At 37.0% G+C, this 19,654-nt stretch overlaps 1 protein-coding gene across 1 annotated transcript in view; it reads right to left on the reverse strand.

Annotated features, from left to right (window-relative positions):
- Nucleotides 1–287: 287 nt before the first annotated feature.
- The window catches only part of EPS8 (epidermal growth factor receptor pathway substrate 8), a 168,951-nt gene continuing 149,584 nt past the window's right edge, over nt 288–19,654 (reverse strand). The window contains exons 18-21 of the mRNA XM_023226203.1: nt 11,533–11,755; nt 4,338–4,518; nt 3,264–3,393; nt 288–1,552 (exon numbers count right to left, since the gene is read on the reverse strand). Coding sequence (XP_023081971.1) covers nt 1,439–1,552; nt 3,264–3,393; nt 4,338–4,518; nt 11,533–11,755 — 648 coding nt within the window. The 3' untranslated portion in view covers nt 288–1,438. The remainder of the gene's footprint in view (nt 1,553–3,263; nt 3,394–4,337; nt 4,519–11,532; nt 11,756–19,654) is intronic.

A 19,654-nucleotide genomic window follows, 5' to 3' on the forward strand; every position in this document is an offset into this window, starting at 1 on the left:
GGAAAGCATTTATGTGGAAGCATTTAGCAATCATAAGTGCAGTGTAAATTAGTTCCATTACCACTACCAAATATGACTAGATGGTAGAAGGAAAAGATAATGAAACGAGAGGTGAAAAGAAGAAAAATAACCGAAAAAAGTATTCTAGAGTTTCTCTACCCACTCAGAAATAGAATAATACATAGTTTTTAAAAAATGTGGATCTCTACTTTTTCCCATTACATTCAACTCGAATCCTCAGCCCATATAGCACAGATCCTTTTTGCCAATGAGACAGAAGTCGTTTATTAACAGACAGCAAATACTGTTTATTGCAGACTTTCCAGCTGACTCATGTGAAAAAGGCACTATGAAAATTAATGAATCTAGATAATTTCTCTAAATGATTTATGTTAAAATATACAACATTCTTACATAACATCTGTTTTATATATGTGAAATAATATAACATTTAATGACAAAAATTGTGTTTCCAAAAATAACATTTGTTGAAGGTTAGGTATCTTTCTTTTCTCTATGTGATACTCTTTCACAGGATTAAAATATGTGTAAATTAAGTGCTTCTTATTACCAGAAAGACTTGACACAGATAAACACATAAAATGGCCCCATTTCCTTTTAACTACTTATATCAACATTCAGGACTGAGGCTTTCATTAAGCAAAATACTGTAATGCACACCAATGCAGACTACTTCCTTTGCTAGATTTTGAGCAGACACGACCTCTTTCCCATTTGTGCTTTCTCATATATAAGAACACAGTATACATAATAAGCAGAATATAAACTAAATCAAAATACAAGCTACACAAGGAATTGCAATTGACAGAGCCACGACAAACTGTCTTGAGAATGCTCCATAGATTGATATTTGCATGTCCAAGGTATGGCTGTACTTTACAGTTCATTCAAATGTTTTAATTGTTTTAAACTGTTGGCATTAAGAACTTTAAATAAATCTAAATATTCTTCCATTGATTATGTCAGAGAAGAGACCTAAGTGAGCAGAGGCTAGCCTACAGTGAGCTACGCCCTGAATGACAGACACTATATTCACAGGCACAATCGAAACTGCTTAGATTTTGAATCATGGGCAATACTGTTGCTTTGTTGCAGTGAAGAACTCCACCACCATCAAAACAATTCCTGCTTATACCCGGGGATGGGGATCGAATAATTAATCTAATAAAGGAAACTTCACCTTGGTAAAGTAAGAAAAATATTTTCCAAGGTCAAAAAATTCAGTTTAAATTTTTTCAGTTTTAATAAAAATAATGCGCCTAGAAGCAAATCCTGTGCTCACTCAGGTTTGCATGGGTCTTTTATGGCGATAAATTATACCCAGAAAAATGAATCTGACATTCCCTTCAAGGCTTCTTAAAACAAAGCATGTTGGAATAATGCCAAAAACAATGGAGTTTAAGAACAAACAAACAAATTAGTGACTGCTTCCTTCATCAAAAGATTCCACTCCTGAATCACTAGCAGCAGCACTGATTTTTTCCTGTCGTCTTCTCATAATTTCTTGTAACTCGGAGCTGCCACTGCTATCCTGAAAGATAAACAGTTCAGACAAGATGGTTACTGAATCGTGCAGGCTGCAGGTCATATCATGAAATGGCTCAGGACAAAAGTCTACTGTGGTTTTCTTCGAGTATCTCTTTAGGAAAGCTAACGGCTCCCCTTTTTAAGTGAAGCTTCCGCACTTCACTCATATATCACAGTAATAATTTTTCATTTTGTAAAGTCTATTAAGGCAATTCACCCACCAGGCCTTTCATTAGAACGTGATAAAGATAATCAATAATGTATATGTAGTACTCTAGGTTTGCTGAGAGGAAAAAGAGGATATGTGTACAATAAGCATAATAACATGGTAAATTATCAAAGAACTCTTTTGGGGTCAAACAAGATACTGATCTGCCTTTAGAAGATTTTAACTCAGGCCAGAGTGGGCTCAGAATTCACCCAGTGTCCCCTCCATAGAGTTCTGACCCTCCGATCCTGCTGGCTTTCCTTTCCCATCAACTGAAGTCTCTGGCAACACAGGCGAATAATCTAAAAGATTAATTAGATCCAAGGAAAGGGTGAGGTGGTAGAAGGTGGCTGAGGAACATGAAGAACCTCGGGTGGTCAGCCTCTGCCTCAGTTCCCATCCGGAGAATAGGAAGAGAACAAGAAGCAAGAGGCCATCTTGAAGTGGGTGGTGACAGCAAATGACAATAATGATAGGCAGGTGTGGGATAAAGGAATTCAGAAATTTTAGGAATATGAAATTTTCTAACATGCCTTGAAGAAGCAATTATACACTCTCAACAAAATTAAATATAGTGGTAAAACTGCTTGAGAAAAATATATAATCCTTATTAACATTCAACATATGGAAAGCAATCAAACTTTAATATGGAGCCTTCAAGATCAATGTTGTAGGGAAAACCTCCAAGGGAAATATAATTTCTCTGGATTCAGAATGGCTACGGGGTGATATGCATGAAGTGATTTTACCCTGAATTATTTAACTGTTGAATTTATAGAATATACCTGCTAAAGATGATCATGGATCAATTTCATGCCAAAGCCTACATTCTTTCATTTGAGTCCAAGTATAATTTTCATGAAACTATTAAGAACTGTGAGATGTAACAGTTGGAAACTACTACCCATACATAGCACATTTTAAGTCTAACATAGGATATTAGAAGCTTAGTATAAACCAATCTAGAAAACATGGACTCTCCTGCTTTCATACAGACCATTGTGACTAAATACTTTTCAGGGCTCTCTATTTTCAGTGATCTCTACCTAATGTATCTTTCCCGATTATTGAGATGTATTACTAGACCTAACACACAAAGCCAGGGTTTTACAATCTTATAACCTATACACTATTAGAATCTCAAAAAATATATATTAAGACTAGGCGAGTGATCTGGCCCCTTAAGGCTCTTACTCAGAAGCTAATTTCCACTTTTACGTCAAAATTAAATTGCCTATAGAAGTAGAGAATACATATAAAATGAGAACATTATGCTTTTTGTTAAGTGTCCAAAAGTATGTGCTCAAGCTTCACGTCATATGAGCATTTACAACAAATTAACCTTCCGGAAAATGTCATTGATGATCTCAGTGACAAATTTACAAAAGCAGAGTTAAATTTAATTCAGCTCTGCTAAGAAAGGGAAATTGGCCAATACGGACATAAACAGTTGTTCCCAGAGCTTTCAATTTGCAGAAAAACACCACCTTAGGTTGACAAGTCATACCTCTAATGCAGCTTTTTGTACAGTGATTTGGCTATAGACTCTCGGCCCTTCAGGGCAGACTGTCCTCAGTTCATCCTTATTGAGAGAGAAAAGTTGTGCACCATTTAATACTCCAAGACTATTGACAGTCCTGAAAGAAAGAAAAGAAAAAGAAACTGAGCATTAAAAATATTGCCTGCAAACAAAGGAGAAAAGTATCTGTTCCTGCCAGTAACTTCTCTTTTCTAAGTGTTCCATACCCTGGAACCCTTATTAAATGCCACCACAGTCTTTATAGTCAGGGCAATGACAAGCTTCTTTCATGATCATGACCCCGAGGCTATACAGATTATTAATTATAAAGTATCAAAAAGGAGCCAATTGGGTTTAGGGTCATTGTTTAATACCAATTCCTTGGGATTTGGTGTTTCATAGAAGGAATAGATAACTTTCTAGTAATCTGGCAATTGACCAACCATTGTACCTCATTTTTCAATCATGCTGGGTAGGTGAGTTTATAATATGTCAAGGTTCCTTGAATATGTATTATTCTAAGAGTTCAATGTGCCAAATACATGTGAAATGTTTATAGACTTTTATATAGACAAATAGAACCTTTACTATGGTTTATTAAAGGAAAAGTTCTATTAAGATTATAATTGATGCTAGGTAACACTGTCTATTTTTTATTTGCCAGAGACACTATAACCTGCAGCAGGAGGAAAACTTATGCTGCATGTCCTATGTGGTCTAGGAAGTTCTGCTAAGACCATGGTCCTACCTAGGTTACATCAGAGTAATCTGATGGAGAAAAGAAGCTACTAGGCCTGAAAGCTGCTGACAGTTTGCTTAAAGAACTAATAATGAACAGATACTACCAACTCGAGAATGGGGTGGCATCAAATGATAATTACCTATGCTTATTTTAGTTCTTTCTCAGCTATGAACAGCTATAGTGATTTCTTGAGTATGGCACAAAGTATGCAGTCTGTGCCCTTATGTTTTTTAAGAGTTATCTGTGACATCTAAGTAAGCAAATTGAAAACAATGCATGTTGTACACACAGAATTGCAAGGTATTCAGAGAGAGACTTACACAGGGTTGAATCCCTTTGACTGTAACCACGTCTTCACGTCCTCTGGTGTGGAGTCGTAAGTGATATTGATAACTGGCACGTTCTGCCGGGGCACATGGAATTTCTTCTGAGCGGCACTCCGACCAATGGTCAGTCTGTGGATGAGTTCATCCTGCACTTCCTCCATCTGAGATTTCCTTCCTAGACACCAACAGGGAGTAGGCGCTTTTTGAAAATCCCTAATATTACATCACCCTCTCTAGAAGCCAATCTCTACAATCCTTTGACCCCAGGAGGACCTACAATCTAGTGTTCCTACCATCTTTCCTCACTTTTATCCTCGCCTGGTATAAATTCCATGATCAATTATTAAAATAACTCCCCGGCTCTTCTCTAGTCACTTCATTGTATTCCTTTGGCAAAACCCCAATCCTGGTTAAATCTAACTTTCTGCGTATTCTGTGCCTGCACCTGCACGGCTGAATATAACACAACAATGCTGAATGATCTCATGTTAAATTCATGATTATGAACCTTAACTTGGCGTTAATGCTTCCTGACAATCATACTACATTTCTTTAGACTGGTGGCTCTCAACTAGGGACAATTTTGGCCCCAGAGGACATTTGGGAATATCTGGAGACACTTTTGGTTGTCACAATTGAGGAAGAAAAAGGGGAAAGGCTGCTGCTGTCACGCAGTGGGTAGAAGCCTGGGATGCACAAAATATTCTATAATATCAGCCTCCCCTACAGCAGAGAATAACCCAGCCTCAAAGGCGGCTGGAGAAATCCTGCCTAAGGTCATGTAACTGCCCACTGTCTTAGACAAGTATTGAATATATTCTACTTTCTCTCTACAAACCTCTAACCCTATTCCCCAATCCTCACCTTGAGCTGATGATCTCATTTCCTAATTTATGAACAAAAGAGTTAGAAGAAAACCTCCGTAAGTTCCCTTACCAGCACTTTCTCCATATGCTCTGCTCTGCTTGCCTTTCTATTATGTTATATAGGAAATGTTTCCCTGCTTCCAAGGCTAACCCTCCACGTACGCACTAGGCCTCAAGTTCTCTGCCTATTCAAATAGTCATTTCTCCCTTATTTATTCTGTTATTAATTTTCCTTCTTCACTGAATCAGTTCATCAGCCTGCAAACAAGCTATTATTTTATGATTCTGTTACCTTTAAACAAGCCCTTTTTACCATGTCCTTTCCCAGCTACTGGCCATTTTTTCTGCTCCTTTTATAGCAAAAGTCCATGAAAAGTTGCCTGTACTAGTGGACTCCAATTCCGATTCTCCTATTTTCTCTTAATGTCATCAAAATTCAATTTTGCTTTTCCCCCCATCTCTCTACTACACTTTGCTAAACTCCAGTCAATTCTTTCCCAGCTACTATCTCATTTAACCTATCAGCACACATTTGAAGCAGGAGATTCCTCCTTGAAACATTTTCTTCCCGTGGCCTTCAGGATACTACAGTCTCCTCACTTTCCTCCCACGTCTCTGGATTCCCCTTCTCCGGATCCTCTTCTGAATATTCTCATCTCTCCAACTAAGTAATATTAAGGTGCTCTAGGGGACAATCCTGAGACTCATCTCTGCCGGCACTACCTCCATCAATGACCACTGCGCTTAGGTCCACCGCCATTTAAAAGATGATGGTTACCAAATTATTTTTCCAGTCCTCTTACTCGGAACTTAGGTCCATATATGATATATTCATTTGGATATCTGCTAAATAGCTCAAATGCATGTCAATATAGCATGCCCAAACCGGAATTCCTGATCTTCTTCCTGAAGCTTGCTTTTATAAACTCTTAGACTTGCTTTTTAGATTTCTCAACTTACTTCATGACAATTCTCTCTTTCCAGTTCTGGCAAAATATCACGGAGCTGCACTTGATTCTCTGTCCTATGCTATATCCAATTCATTAGCAGATCCTATTAGTCTGACCTCGTAATGTATCCCAAATCCAATGATTTCACTGTATTCTTTCTGTTGCCAGCTTGGTCTGAGTCACCAGCCTATTAACAGATCTCTCTGCTTCCACTCCCTGCCACCCTACCCCTTTCTCTTCATTATCTTCTCAATATAACAACTAAGTGATTCTTTTAAAATGTAAGTCAGGCCAGGTGGCTCACGCCTGTAATCCAAGCACTTTGGGAGGCTGAGGCAGGCGGATCACAAGGTCAAGAAATTGAGACCATCCTGGCCAACATGGTGAAACTCCGTCCTACTAAAAATACAAAATTTAGCTGGGCATGGTGGTGCGTGCCTGTAGCCCCAGCTACTCGGGAGGCTGAGGCAGGAGAATCGCTTGAACCCGGGAGGTGGAGGTTTCAGTGAGCCAAGATTGCGCCACTGTAGTCCAGCCTGGCAAGAGAGCAAGACTCCGTCTCAAAAAAGAAAAAAAAAAAAAGTAAGATGTTGTAGCTCCTCTGCTCAAAACATTCCCAAGTGATCCTAATTACTCCCAGTAAAAGGCCCTAGAAGACCTCCACCTCTCTAAAGCCACTCCACAACTCTTCTGGAGCCCTTTACTCTTGCTCCCAATGGCTCCCTTGGCACTCTTCAAATTTAAAGGCCATTCCAGTCTCCTCTGCCTGGAATGCTTTCCCCTGCATCTCCACATGGCTTATTCCTCCCCACCTTTATATTTCCCCCTGATGTATATAAAATTGTAACCCCTCCCCAAAAGCACTCTCTATCCACATAGTTTTATTAGTCTCCAAACCACTTACCACCTTCTTCATAGATAGTTTTGTCTATCAACCTAATTGGGTTTTTTTGTTTTGTTTTTGTTTGTTTGTTTGTTTTTGTGAAATGGAGTCTTGCTCTGTTGCCAGGCTGGAGTGCAGTGCTGTGATCTTGGCTCACTGCAACCTCCACCTCCTGGGTTCAAGCAGTTCTCCTGCCTCAGCCTCCTGGAGTAGCTGGGACTACAGGTGTGTACCACCATGCCCACGCCCAGCTAATTTTTGTATTTTTAGTAGAGATGGGGTTTTATCCTTTTGGCCAGGATGGTCTCAATCTGCTGACCTCATGATCCGCCCGCCTCAGCCTCCCAAAGTGCTGGGATTATAGGCATGAGTCACCACGCCCGGCCAACTTAATCGTTTTTTAAACTACTTCCTTTCATTAAAATATAAGCCTGAGGAGAAAAAGGATGCTTCCCTTTTTTTTGTTTGCATCTATATCCTAACGCCTGGAACGGTGCTTTAATTCAATAAGTACTTGTTGACTAAATGAATGAATGAGGCATTCTGCTGACTTTTTCACTGAGACTTTGAGAATCATCATGTATAAACCCCTTAAATAACCAGATAAGAAAATGAAGGCCAAAAACAGAGAAATGATCCGTCAAAGTCACATTTCAATTAGTAGAATAATTTAGCTAGAATTGGATCTTCTGACTTTCAGCACAGGGCTGTTTTATAGCCAAAGTCATTAAAATCACCTTTGATTAACTTCCCTAGCTACTCCTTTTTCCTAGTCATTTGTGCTAATGGAAAAGATGTGTGTGTATATGAACATACTGTCATGACAAAAATAGGAAAGACATAAAAATATGGGAAGGGGAATAACGTGTCTGTGTATTTAAAAATATGTGTGTATCTACACATAGGTACATTACCTTGTTTGTTTTCACTTTCAAGAAATAAGAACAATCTAAGTTGGCAAGTGACAATAACCTCGTCACTCATGGAGCTTTTTGTGACCGATGTTCTATGATTTTTTTTCCCCTAGGGAAAGGGTTTTAGAAAGTGTTTGGTGCCCCTGGGAAACAAGGGAAAGTGTGAACAGTGTTATTTCAGTCTAATTTTTTTAACGTCTCAAGTATCTAGGAAATCTTTTGAAGGAGAAGTCAAAAAAGGGGAAAAGGGGAGGGAGGGAGGAGTAGGGGGTGCTAGAGAGACTGAGAGAGAGAGAATACTATTGATTGCTACATTTCAGTATACATTACATGCATTTCATTAGTTACCTTTTAAAAAATCACTACATCAAGCTGTCAAACAGCACATGAGTGCATCTCAAAGGAATAAAAAATAAAATGTATCACCACATTAAAAGATTTGGTTTCTTATCTGCTGACTTTGCCAGTATATCGATCATCACCAGTCTGCAGCATAAGTTTTCTTCCAGGAAGCACAAAAAAAACCCTCCACCTAACATGTTCCTGGGCTTTTGGTTTCCATTTCCAATGTTCTAATACACAACAAACCAGAATAACTTTACACCTTTCTAAAATAACACTCTGATTACAAAAGATTAAACTCATATAAAAGGACTAGCATTTCAAAGGAAATGGGAGAAATACAAAGCAACTAAAGTGTTGGTATCTTAAAAGGGATAAAAGGAGAACCTTTTGGGATCCTGCGATAAAACAGTCTGAATAGCTTCTATGACACAAGGCTTCACAGCTATTTTGAATAGGCAGCGCACAGACTTCCACAACAGGGCTTCGCTCTTGCCACTTGCTACGTTGTAAAAACAGGCATGTTGGCTTTTCCCCCCTGTTCATACCTGCTACTTGATGGATTTCTATGAGTATTTACTTCCTAGTTCCTTCCATTTTATTTTTACCAGAAGTTTAGGCAGTAAGCAGAGAATGTGGGTAGCATGAGTAGGCGTATTTTGAAAGAAATCTGGCTATCAATAAACACACACTGAAATATGTGTACTGTCTGGTTCTAAAAGAACATTAAGCCCCAACATTCATTCAGAAAACAACTGTTCTGCAATAAAGTTATCAAGAAATACTTGTTTTACAAAGAGAAATATGTTTATTTAACGCCAAACTGTATTTCTGAGATATTTTAAAAAGGAACTTACATAAGTTGCAAATATATTGTAAGATTTTTATTACTCTAAGGAAACAAGTATGTGTGTTCATTTTGGGAGAGATGTTTATATTTTATACACCAATGCCACCCTTTTACTTATGAAAAACAGACTTGCAAATGATGAGTCACAATGATCAGGAGAGTTCTCTATCTTTAAAAGTATGCAAACTGTGCCTCTTTCCCACTAGGCTATTCTTGGTTTCTCAGAGTGAACAAAGAACAGACTGTCCTAACCCACACACTGCTCCAAATGGGGACTGGATGCCGATGAACTCTGATCCTAGCTAGGCCTGGAGAAAGAGTCCCACCATGTCAAAGATGACTATGCTGACGTCTCTACGGAGGGAAATGCTATAAACTTGTGGGAAGAATAAAGAAGGGAACAGTTATTTCTAAGAGGAAGTTTTCTCCTTAGGGAACTCAATAAAAATATTTATAGAAATTTCTCATCTTAAAACTATGTCTTTAGTGTCTTTGAAAAAGAAAGCTCTTTTTAAAAACTCCATGTAATTTTAAAAACTTAGTAGGATATTCTATTTTATTATGATTATACACACTCACACACACAGTTGTTTTTGCCATACAGAAAGAGCTAATCACTTTCCAAAACTTCATTTTTCCTTTAGTTTTCTGGTAAGATAGATATGACAGTCATTTAAATTGGACATACCGTGGGAGAAAAATTAATGAGTAAAAGTAGGCTTATGCTTATTGCATTTAACCAGAATTTTTAGAATTGTTAAATAGTAATAGTTTTAGTGTCTTTTTTATTTTTTAATTTATCAAGCATGTCCACAACTGAACAGATGTGTGGCAATGACTTACTGAGGTGAGAAAAACAGGAGGAGTGAAAGATTCAGTAATTTAGTTTTCAACATAAATAGAAAGCATCCAATCTCAGCTATAAAGTTAATAGTTCCATACTGGTATCTGGATGTCAGAGATGAGTTTTAATATGAAGACTAATTTGGGAATCATTCTTTTCCCAATGATATAAACAGTACTGAAAGAAATGGAAATAGAATGAACTACAGTAAAAGTATGTTTATGCGGAAAATGAAGGCAGAACCCTAAGAGGCCCACATTGACGGAAAGATAGATATCCGTCTCTCTCTCTGTCTCTCTGTCTCTCTGTCTCTCTCTCTCTCTCACACACACTTTATATACTTTTGTCATATTGAGGAAATATGAAATATCCTCATAGCTCTGGTTTTCCAAGAGTTTTTACATATCAAGTATAGATAAAGCAAAGTAATTTTATAATACGTTTAAAACACCAAATTTGGAGATTAAAGTGACATACCATATACTACAAGGTTAAACAAAATTTATCTTAAAATTACCTACAGTTTTCAAAATATCTACACTGCTATTGACCAATAATACAAATATGGATAATCCAAAGTTGGTCATAGTGTCTTTTTAGTTTATTTAAATATGGTTTTCATAGAAACCATTTATATGAAACATCAAATTTAAATTTATGAAAATATGGCACTGAAGTGTAAGTCACATGAAATTTGAATTTGGAGGGTAAATCTGTGACTACTATTGGCCGGTGATTATATTAACATGGTGTGATTGTGCAGCTACTGTGAATAGCAAGAGGAAGAGAAGTAGGAAGGTTATGATCATGATGATGACGACGACAGCATGTAGTTAGTGACTGCGTATTATGTGTCATACAGTGGTCAGAATCAGTCAGGGGTTTTCAACCTCAGCACCATTGACATTTTCTGCCAGATAACTCTGTTTGTTGGGGGCTGTCCTGTGCATTGTAAGTTGTTGCTAAGCTTCCCTGGTCTCTACCCATTAGACATCAGCAGCATCTCCCCAGTTTTGACAACCAAAAATGTCTTCAGGCAGTATCAAATGTCCTCAGAAGGACGGAGAAGAGGACAAAATTGCTCCTGGCTGAGAAGCACTGAATTAGATGTTTTCTATGCATTATCTCATTAAATCCTCACACTTATCCTATGAAGCAGATACTATTATTTTTCTCCACTTCTCAGATATTGAAGTGCTGAGAGGATAATTAAACCACTGAAGGTCAGGCAGCTGGCAAGTGCTGTTTCACTATACAAATTCCAAGATGTCTGGCTCCAGAGTCTGCATTCAACCATCATGATAGATTGGAAAAGGAGTAGAAAGGCATACATTAGAGAGCGGAGAGAATACTTCCTGTTTCTCAGAACCACGTAGATGATGAGGAACCAGGTGAAAATCTTTGCAATCTATTAAGTACCATGCAAGTATAAAGGACTATTATTTATATTTAATACAAGTAGAATCAACAGTGAACAATATTTTACTTAGTAGTGCTTTTAATTTGCAGAAGACATTTTTTGCCTCCCTGGGAAACTTACGGTCCACTGGAAGTTGTTTGTGTCTCTGGCTGTCTCGCATGATATTGACACCACTGTCACTGGAGCTGCTGTTTTGACGTGTTACATTTGCTGGGACCTTTGACACAGGAACAGGTGCTGGAGTGGAAGGGGGAAGGGGGACAGGAACAGGAGCTGGTGTTGGAGGAGGTGATGGAGCAGGGGGAGTATCAGCTGGTCTTGGGCCATACTCCATCCTTTGTTTCTATAAAAAGGCAAATAATTAACTTAAAATTTAAAAAATATAAACCTAGGCTAGGAAAACAAATTATACTTCGATAGGACATTGTTAGCTATTTTTAAACTTACTTGCAAACCCATTACAAATTTATCTGTAATCCTATATGGTACAATGACCATTAAAGATCGTATTTTAAACATTCTACATAATTTGTTCAAGGTCAAAATGTCAGTTAAGGAGTCACAAGGCTACGTCAATAGCAAATAGTAGTATTATAATAATAAATGTCAAGAAAACTGAATTTGGGCTTGGAATCACACAAGACCAGGGGAGGTAGAAAGATTTATAATTATTTTTAAATTTATGCTAATAATAATTTGCAATTGCACTGGAAGTCTAAATGTCAATAGCATAAAGCATCACTTACTCATTTTAAATGTATGCTATATTCAAAGATTTTAAATTCTGTTTCCAATGAATAATTTTAAAATATTGGTATTATTTTGTTCAAGGCATAACTTTTTCTGCCAGCATCTTAATGCTAATTTATTAAAATTAGAAATTTCCCTCGTTAAAATGGAAATGTCGTGAGGTGGATGGTTGTGAGGATAATGGTATGGTTTTTAAATGTTTATGATTGCAACTCACAAAGGAATACTAGAAAGGGACCTGTGGCCATTTGTATTAAAAAAGGTAGGTGTGACAAAATGCTTTTCAATAATTTTAAAAACATGATTGTTAGGCATACCTATAAAACAGCATTTGTGAATATTCCTTATTAAAGCACACACAATAGTTAACACTTTAAATCTAAATAAAATAATTTTAATAGGTAACGCATTGTGAGAGGCTCCAAATTCTCAAAAGGCACATTTTCTTTTTAGAATCAAAGATACAGGGCAATTATTTGTAATTAAGGCAAAGTTTAGATACTGCACTGGCACAATTTTAATTATTCTAATTTAGGATTAGCATATTACATGCAAAAAGACCTTTTGGTAATCTGGTCCTTTGATTAGAACACTATTTAGTTTTAAATTCTAAAATGGCCCAAATATCAGGTAATATTGATTTTAAGAGACTCCTCCCAATTTCCACAGAGATCAAAAACAAAAATACACACCACACACAGACACATCACTTTTTCATTAAACTATTACTCAAAAACAACACATCAACCTTCATCAGTCACCTTCATGGCAAATGACTAACACCTGTGGAAACCGGTGTGGGAAGGAGCCCTCATTCTTTTCAGCTCTTTCTTTCAAAGCTGCCACTCACCGACCAGTGGGATGGGGTCGAGGAAGTGGGAAGTGTATTAGGAAAGGATGGAAGTATATCTGAAAGGAGTGTTTATAATGCTGGTAGATGCTGAGGGAAGAAGGAGGGTAAGGAGGAGACAAGGAGGGTAAGGAGGAGAGAGGCAGGACAGGAGGGAAGGAGGGAGTAGAGGGTAAGATTCTTAGAGTGAAAGAAGGGAGTTAGGTGGGATGGAAACTGAGTTTCTAATCCCCTTAGCATTCAAGGCTTAGAAATATTTCTAATGTATTCAATACTGTATTAGAATGAAAGAATGAATTGTTATCATTATTCCCCACAAAACAATCTTCCTATATTTGGGCCAATAAAATACTTAAAGCAGTCAAAATACAGCAAACATCACCAGAATGTAATACCTAGCACACACAAAAGTCATCTGATTAATGTATACGCAATGTTCCCTTGACAAGAATGTCCTCTGCACATAATTTCATGAAGGGCTAATGAATTCTCACATTAGTGTTTCAAAAGCATCATAGTTTCAATTATTGTTTTTAAAGCCTAAACAAACAAAAATGCCATGAGCCCTGCTTTCCATGACATGATTCATAGTTTTTGCTTTTGCTAGTAATCAAATACTACTGTGAGAAAGCGAATAAACTGTGTTACTGTCACAATCAAGGCTGAAAACAAACTCACCAAATGTTCTGTGCCTTATTTCATTCATGCCATTGTTACATAATGCAACTTTATCAGTATGACCTAACAAAATAATAGGTTTAAAATACATATTTGATTAAAGAAACCCATATGAAAATGTATGCCATAAATTATATTTACTTGCATATTTTCCTCTTAGTCATCTCCTCCTGCCCCATGTTTCCAACCTCTGACATGAAAAGGGGGGAAGTACCTTCCTTGAATCATGACAACTGGTTCTGAATGGCAACCAAGACAGCTCTTCCACGGAAACTGTTTGAAATTCTTCATGTGGAAGAAAAAGAATCAACACTGACTCCTAATGTCACTTTTCTGTGTCCCTCCCTAGCTTCTCTACTCCTCTTTACCTACCACCCAACTGCTGCTCTTCCTTTCCTTATGTTTGTCTCTTGGCTATTTTTTGTTGAAGCTACAGAATTAATGATTCCAATGTATCTCAGTCTATGGAATGTCTTGGAGAACAGAAGTGCACTCTGAACATTTTTCTCCTGAACCAAAGGTACTGAAGCTCCAAATTCAAAAAAGAAATTCTGACCAACTATTCTTGGTTTGCCTGAGACTTTCCCAGTAATTAACACTGAAAGTCCCACATCTTCACAAACCCCTCACACTCCCCAACTAGGAACTGGGAGGGTTGGTCAGCCTGGTATGGACCTACTTTTGCACCCAACTGTCACTTCCTTACTCTTGCCTGTGATATCCCACAAATACAAAGTTCTGTTAGAAGTAAAATGTATCTTTTTGTCTTTCTTTCTCTGAAAGAAGGCAGAATTAATAGACCCCATAGGAAATTTACTTTCCTATTTATAATTAAGTTGGAATGAGTCACTTTTCTTTAGCAACTTCAGCTGAGTAGAAATTCTAAAGAATTAAAGAATGCTATTGAGAGATAAGGTCCTGATTCATACAAGATGCTGCTTCAGAGGGGAAATTATGCAAGTAAGCTCAACAAAGCCATTAAAATTGAACTGTTCTTAAATATTTAACCTACTCTAAATTACACATTTTTCCTCTAAATTTGGTTTCTTTGGAACTCTGCAGTGAAAACTAAGCACAGCTGGAACATTTGGAGGGTGTTAAGTCCAGAGACTGAATCCAAAAAATTATATTAAAAAGAAGTGCCATGAGGGAACGAATGTGGGTTACCTCCGACAGCTCGCCAAGTAATTGCTATTAGGAAAATGGAGCAAATCACATCAAATGAGAAAATTAATACAGGAAATGGAATTACAATAATATCAATTATAATTCACATCAAATATCAGAAAGAGTAAATTAGTCTGACAGTAAAATTACATGCCCACCATCAACCAGTGAAGGAGCCTGTAAATCTGTAATTAATTCCCATCACTATTTAGCCATGGAAAACTAATCATACAGATTCTACTACAGTAGAAACAGTGTAAAGTACTTCAATAGTAAGTATTTGCATGCTGAAGTAAAATACTAAGATATAGGTTTATTTTACTCTTATTGCTCATAAAGAATACAATTAGAATGCATTAAATGTAAGAGTAATTCTTGTTTAATTAGCTGATTTTACAAAAGGTAATACTGCATGCATTATGGTGTGATTTTAGTGAGCTTTAGTTTCAAACTTTGTGAGCAGCCTGAACAAACACAGAATATTTAATAAAATTATGTACATGTGCATGTCAGACAGTAATTATCAATACTTTATATATGTATAAAATACATATATATATTTAGAGTGGGTATTCTTCAAATTATCATTAAGAAGTCTCTGGGAAAATGTCAATACATGTGGCAGAATAAAAAGTAAACATCTTTGTCTAAAAACCATGCCTATAATTAATGAGCAGAGTCTTCCGAGATTAATTTTTAAAAAACAGTTTTGAAGAACTGAATATTATCAGGAGCTTGGCCTGGCTGGAAGAGTATGAAGCCATCTTTGGTAAAATGGTCACTCTGTCCAGCAGTATCTAAATGTCTGGACTGAGCTTAAAAAACAGCACGAATAACATAGGCTGAAATTAGTAGTGTTAGTGGTTTAGTAATCACCTGTAGAAAATATTTCCACTTTTAATTTAGGGCTATAATGAATGAGAAGATTTTATACCTAGACTGGATTGTAGAGACCACATAACTGACTCCTTCTATTTCATGACCAAGCGAATTGGAACACAGAAATATAAAATGCTCTCTTTAAGGACTGGGACCCTCATCTACCAATACCTAGATTGGGGCTTTTCTCATGGTATCATATTACAATATCTCTTGTTAGACAATAGAGAATATGGGAAATGTTTTGTTGAATTCACATGACCACAGAGACTGGACATTCATAATTATTTGAATCTTGGTAGAGTAAGAATACCTATAATAATAATACATGCATAGATAATAATTAAGAATAAATGAAAGACTTCTTTAGTCAGTCCACTGGATATATAATAAATAACATCAGGGGAGCAGGTGGTTTCTGCTCTTGGCATATAGCTTGCAAATTTAAATGGGCACAAGCGTAATTCTAGCAGACGAGCAGCCACAGGGCCAGAGGTCTGAGAATCAAGTCAAAATAAAGATCAGGAAACTTTATGTGGCAAGTAGCTTCCAGGTGGGGAGAAAGCACCCTGGATGTCCATCTATTGCCCGGCTAAAATACTATAAAGCCTTGGAATGCTCTACAACAACATTTTTATCAAAAGACATGTTATCTCTCCATAATCTCTCCTCAGCATTTACTTCCTTTCTCTGTGGTTTATTCAATCTTTTATGTCAGTATCTTTTGTATATTTTTATTCCTCTCCCTTTTATGTTTAAAACTTTGCTGAAGCCATGGGGGAAATACATTAGGTGGGAATGGTTGTCTTTACAGAGCTGTTAAAAACCACTTCAAATGTGAGGATATTAAATAGCCTGGACTCTCAGGGACACCAGGTGGCAATTCAACACCTATTCACTGGTGGTGCCTGGTATGAGCATCGCTGTTATCAGAACAGAATCTCTGATAAAAAGTGTGTGAACAATAGGCAAGAGCTGCACTTGTGCCCTTCACCCAGAAACTGCCATTATTTATATCGATTTCTTTATAGGAAATGTAAGGGCATAAGAAGAAGAGTCACGACTGTGTCCATTTTTTAAATATTTGGTGACTCACAGATGTTGCATGGAAATAGTTTACATCTAATTCTCTTACTTCCACCACTTACAAAATATCCTATTCTAAGTAAATCATATAATGTGGGTTATTTTACTCAATTATAAAATAATGAAAGATACTATGGAATCCAGGGAATGGATACATAAGGCAGAAATCAAATTCCAAGGATTGTGACTGATCAGATCAACTTTTACCACAGTATAATGCAAAGTAAAGCTATTTTAAGAAAATACCACTTCAAACATTAATACAGAGAAAAACTATGGGTTTATACAAAAAGAGATGACAACCTTTTTTTTTCTTCTTCTTCTTTTTCTTGTTTTGAGACGGAGTCTTGCTCTGTCGCCAGGCTGGAGTGCAGTGGCACAATCTCGGCTCACTGCAACCTCTGCCTCCTGGGTTGAAGCGATTCTCCTGCCTCAGTCTGCTGAGTAGCTGGGATTACAGGTGTGTGCCATCATGCCTGGGTAATTTTTGTACTTTTGGTAGAGACAGGGTTTTGCCATGTTGGCCAGGCTGGTCTCAAGCTCCTGACCTCAAGTGATCTGCCTGCCTTGGCCTCCCAAAGTTTTGGGATTACAGGCGTGAGCCATTGTGCCCACCCGAAATAACCTTTTGTAATCACTATTCTGTAGAACAGCACAATGCAACATAGCACAGGCTCTGGATCTGGAGCACTGGGGCCCGATCCTGGCTTCATACAGCTGTATAAATCTGGGCAAGTTATTTCTACACCTTAGTTTCCCATGAAAAAATGTGCCTCCTTCACAAGGTTGTTATGGGAATTAAACGAATTTGGATTTGCCAAGTGCTTAAACAATGCCTGGCACAGTGTGAGCACTGGCCACTGGCATATCTTCTCTAGAGTGGAATATCTGTGAATGTTGTTCTCTGTGAATGTGAAGCAAACTTAAGTAATGAATCATTGCTTGCCTTTTAGCAGCATGGTGCAGGAATCTAAAATATTTTTGTTAAAAGAGGTTTCTTTATATTTCTTCAAAGTTTTGATATCATTAGATGAGAGAGACAGATGGAAGGGAAAACAAGTGTGTGGGCTACATCGGAGGAGGAGAGAGGGTCACACTGCTCTTGATACAGCAAGCATGCAGGAAGGAGCAAAGCCTTGGCAGATGACCTGTGGACTCAAGCAGGCTTTCGGGAAGGATCTGCTTGGTGCTAGGCTTTCTATTGTTCTTTTTACCCAGTGTGTGAGATGCCGGTACTCAATACGTATTTGTGGAATGAGTGAATAAAAAGATGAGTAAGATATAAAATTGTAATCCAGTTGAGTTTTATAAGGCAGGGTATTAGGATCAGTGGAATCTATATAAATATTGTGGTATCTTAATTATCATTCTGAAATAAGTTACAGGACTTTTCCTTAGGTATTTTAGATATGGGTATCTGGTGACACTGTTGTAGAGATATAAAAATGACTGGCACATATTTCCAAGGATGTTTTCTTTTCCATTTTACTCTATTCTGTTTTTTTAAAGACTATATTATAAATGTTTTGAGAATAGGAATCCTTTTAGAGTAGGATTGATGCCAGATAGCAGACAGCAAAGCAGACTGTGAAGCTTGCTTATTAAAATTTTACAAGGTCTTAGTGGTTTTGTTGAGCTCAGCCCAAAATTTTCAGGACATGTTAAAAAGCAGATTGTTTTTAATACATTTTAAAAGTAAGGCCCTCAACCTGAACAGCATACGCTTCTGTATATATACAGAAAGCCTCTGTACACATTTCTACATACACCACTACGTTTGTAGTTGCAATCAGAATTTTTAAGAAGAAAGTAGCATAGTGTTGAAAAGTTTAAAACGAAATAGTCAAATAGGCAATCCCTATAAGAACCACAAGTTTCTATTTACATAAAGTAGCAAAACTCCTGAAACTTGTGAACTCTTAAAAAAATGTCTTTGTTGTGCCAAAGTTGACAAAAATAAAAGATGAGGTTCTGTTTAAGAAAGGAGGAATAGGTTTGACATTCTCTGAAAATACTTTCCCTGCCTATGATATATATTAATAGTTTTGGTTCAGTTTTAGACAGAAGCAAACTTGTAAACGGAAAAGTCAACTTACGGCTCAAGCCAAGAATCAGAACTAAAGAAAAAGACAAGACTGAACAGTAAACAGCAAAAAGTAAGAGACATTAAACTCCTTAGGAATCTCAGGTAGGAGAAAATTTCTATTATAGAATTTATACTATTGCATGTTTAAGTATTTTATTTTATCAAAGTTTGCTTATTTCCAGCAATCACGCACACAAAAACAAATTTGGATAATTGCTTTCAACACTTAAAATATAAACTTTTGCCTTCTGCTCACATATGGGGATCAGGGATATCCTTTATGAATAGTGCTTCTCAGAGCTTACCATGAACTGCATATTAAATTAGTTGATACAGCCCAAGGTATGTACTCCACCATCATTTTAAGTATAGGTTTCAAGCATATACTACCTTTATAGGAAAGAAAATGAAGAACTGGTATTCATGAACCAGACAGAAGCCTATATTATATTAGGTAAACAGATATTAAACTCAGAAAAGTAGGAACTAAGAAAAGAAAAAGGTATAAAAGCTAAGAAAATTCACTTCAAAAACCCATGGGAAATGGAGGAGACCATACCTTGAATAACTCAAACTCCTTCTTTGGCATCAACAGCTAATGACAAATGATGAACATAAAATAAGTAATACATAATATATACGCACATCAGGCCAGCCAAAACATAAAACAGCAAATAGTTTCCATTGCCATCACTTTAAGTTACCGAGATAGAGAAATTATACACAAATTCTTTATTTTGAATGTT

The sequence above is a fragment of the Piliocolobus tephrosceles genome, chromosome 10 (assembly GCF_002776525.5).
Source record: "Piliocolobus tephrosceles isolate RC106 chromosome 10, ASM277652v3, whole genome shotgun sequence".
In the NCBI taxonomy this organism is placed as follows: Eukaryota; Metazoa; Chordata; class Mammalia; order Primates; family Cercopithecidae; genus Piliocolobus; species Piliocolobus tephrosceles.